At 44.6% G+C, this 1,814-nt stretch overlaps 1 protein-coding gene across 1 annotated transcript; it reads left to right on the forward strand.

Annotated features, from left to right (window-relative positions):
• Positions 1 to 1,151: 1,151 nt before the first annotated feature.
• Positions 1,152 to 1,807, forward strand: LOC112138230 (lysosome-associated membrane glycoprotein 5-like; the record flags this gene model as incomplete). The annotated part of the gene is made up of 2 exons (XM_024260799.1): positions 1,152 to 1,410; positions 1,592 to 1,807. Coding segments are annotated over 2 exons (435 nt in total), but the record flags the coding sequence as incomplete, so codon positions are not given.
• Between the last annotated feature and the right edge of the window lie 7 nt (positions 1,808 to 1,814).

Raw genomic sequence — 1,814 nt, forward strand, 5'->3', positions numbered from 1 at the left:
GGACCCAAACACAGTATAATGAGCCTTAGGGGGCGATTTTGACCCAAGCAAAGTATAATGAACCATACAGGTTAATTTTGACCCAATCAGACTATAATAACCCGCACAAGTCAAATATGAGCTGAACACAATATAATAACTGGCATGGGTCAATTTGACCCGAACACAATATAATAATAACTGGTGTGGGTCAATTTGGACCCAAACACAACATAAACCCTCGTATTGTATTCAGCTTAAAATCAAAATCGTACAGCTCAATTTTAACTTGGACCAAAAAAAATTACCCATATGGGTCAATTTTGACCCAAACCCAAAATTGACCCATGCATGTGAATTTGAACCTGAACACAGTAATATGACCTGTCTCAATAAATTTTGACCCGAATGCAACAAAATGACCCATAAGGGTCAATTTTGACCCAAGCACAATATAAACCCTTATATTTGACCCTTTAGGTCAGAATTGATCCATAAAGTTCCATTTTGACCTGAACTCAAAAAATGACTCACGTGGATCATTTTTGAACTAAATATAATATTTTATGACCTGTCTCCAACAGTTTTGACTCAAATATGATATAACGACCGTACATGTCAATTTTGACCCGATCACAATACAATGACTCGTATGGGTCAATTATGAACCAAACAATATTATGACCCGTGTGGGTCACTCTTGACCCGAACACAATATAATGGCTTGTATGGGTCAATTTTGACCCAATCACACTATAATGACCCCTGCAGGGTAATTTTGACCTAATCACACTATGATAACCCGTACAGGTCAATTTTGCCCTGAACACAATAATATGACCCGTATCCTTCAGTTTTGACCCGATCACACTATATTGACCCGTGCGGGTCAATTTTGACCCGAACACAATACTTTGACCCAAACACACTACAATGACCCGTATGGTTCAATTTGGACCTGAACACAGTATAATGACTTGTATGGGTCAATTTGGACCTGATCACACTATAGTGACCCGTGCGGGTCAATTTTGACCCGAACACAATATAATTACCCGTATGGGTTAATTTTGACTCAAACATAATATTTTGACCCAGACACACTAAAATGCACCTATGCAGGTTAATCTTGACCCCAACACAATATAATGACACGTACGGGTCAATATTGACCCGAACACAATATAAAGGTTAAACCAACCTCTCGCCCTCTTGCTCCCCCTCCCTCCTTTTGTCCTGCAGCTGGGAAGCACACAGCCAGCACCCACCGCCTGTCGGCCCTCGTGACCCCTGCCGGCCGCTCCTTCGTCTGCGCGGCGCAGCAGTCCTTCACTCTCATCTCCAGCGACCACCAGAAGGGCATCTCCGTCACCATGTACGACATCCAGCTCCAGCCCTTCGACATGGCCTCTGACTTCATGTTCAGCGAACGTAAGAAAACATCTTCACCTCAGAATGAAGTCTTCCCGCACAGAAAGAAGAGCTTTGCAGCTTGAAGGCCGAGATGATAGAAAGATGCAGAAACCGAGGTCGTGATGACTTAGAAAATGCTTCTTCACAGCACAAAAACCTCCAAAAATCCATCCGTTTTGTGTGATTTCTCCCTTTGCAGCCTTCAAGTGCATCATGGACCAGCGGGAGCGGCTGGAGGAGACCCTCCCCCTCATCCTGGGCCTCATCCTGGGCCTGATAATCATCATCACGCTCACCATCTACCACTTCCACCTCAAGCTGACAGCCAATCAGCCCCAGCTCCCCAGAGACCGCTCCATGTACAAGAACATGTAGCTCAGCCCCCCCCACAGCTCTCTCAAAGCCATCGTCTCCTCAGAGCC

This window comes from Oryzias melastigma, unplaced genomic scaffold, assembly GCF_002922805.2.
Source record: "Oryzias melastigma strain HK-1 unplaced genomic scaffold, ASM292280v2 sc04268, whole genome shotgun sequence".
In the NCBI taxonomy this organism is placed as follows: domain Eukaryota; kingdom Metazoa; phylum Chordata; class Actinopteri; order Beloniformes; family Adrianichthyidae; genus Oryzias; species Oryzias melastigma.